Source organism: Merops nubicus, unplaced genomic scaffold (genome assembly GCF_000691845.1).
Source record: "Merops nubicus isolate BGI_N331 unplaced genomic scaffold, ASM69184v1 scaffold18682, whole genome shotgun sequence".
In the NCBI taxonomy this organism is placed as follows: domain Eukaryota; kingdom Metazoa; phylum Chordata; class Aves; order Coraciiformes; family Meropidae; genus Merops; species Merops nubicus.
This window is the reverse complement of record NW_008595813.1, coordinates 4,673-5,149: the sequence shown is the minus strand read 5'-3', so window position 1 is coordinate 5,149 and position 477 is coordinate 4,673. Positions and strand designations below refer to the sequence as shown.

General features: G+C 45.9%; 1 protein-coding gene across 1 annotated transcript in view; it reads right to left on the bottom strand.

Moving 5' to 3' along the window:
- Positions 1-366: 366 nt before the first annotated feature.
- The window catches only part of LOC103769024 (olfactory receptor 14J1-like), a 918-nt gene continuing 807 nt past the window's right edge, over positions 367-477 (bottom strand). The window contains exon 2 of the mRNA XM_008936196.1: positions 367-473. Within this exon, the coding sequence (XP_008934444.1) occupies positions 367-473 (107 nt within the window). The remainder of the gene's footprint in view (positions 474-477) is intronic.

The following is a 477-nucleotide window of genomic DNA, read 5'->3' as shown; positions in this document are numbered from 1 at the left end:
AGAAAGAGCAGCTCAAGGCAGAGCAAGGGCTGATGCTACCTGGCAGGGCTGCTGTGCTCGGACTCTTTGCCCCTCCATGACTGCACACAGGCACTGTCCCTTTAGCTCCACAGAAGGGCTCCCAGTAAGGACCTCAGGCAAACAAGACACTGCAGGGTCCTTTATTTTCTGGAAGTACACAGGGGGAAGCATGCTCTGGGTCCCACAAGACAGAGAAATATGAAATTAGAAATGCTGTGAAAAAAAGATATTTGTTTTTGAAAAACATCCTCACAAGTCCATCAACACCACAAACCAGAAATAACAAATTGAGGATGAGGCTGTAATGAGTGACATTAAAACTGCTCTGCACAGAGTGACAGTTAATTATTTCAGAGATAATGAAGTTATCAATTTCCTCAGGGCATCCATGAGCTCCTTGTTCCTCATGCTGTAGATGAGGGGGTTCAGTGTTGGAGGCACCACTGAGTACAGAAA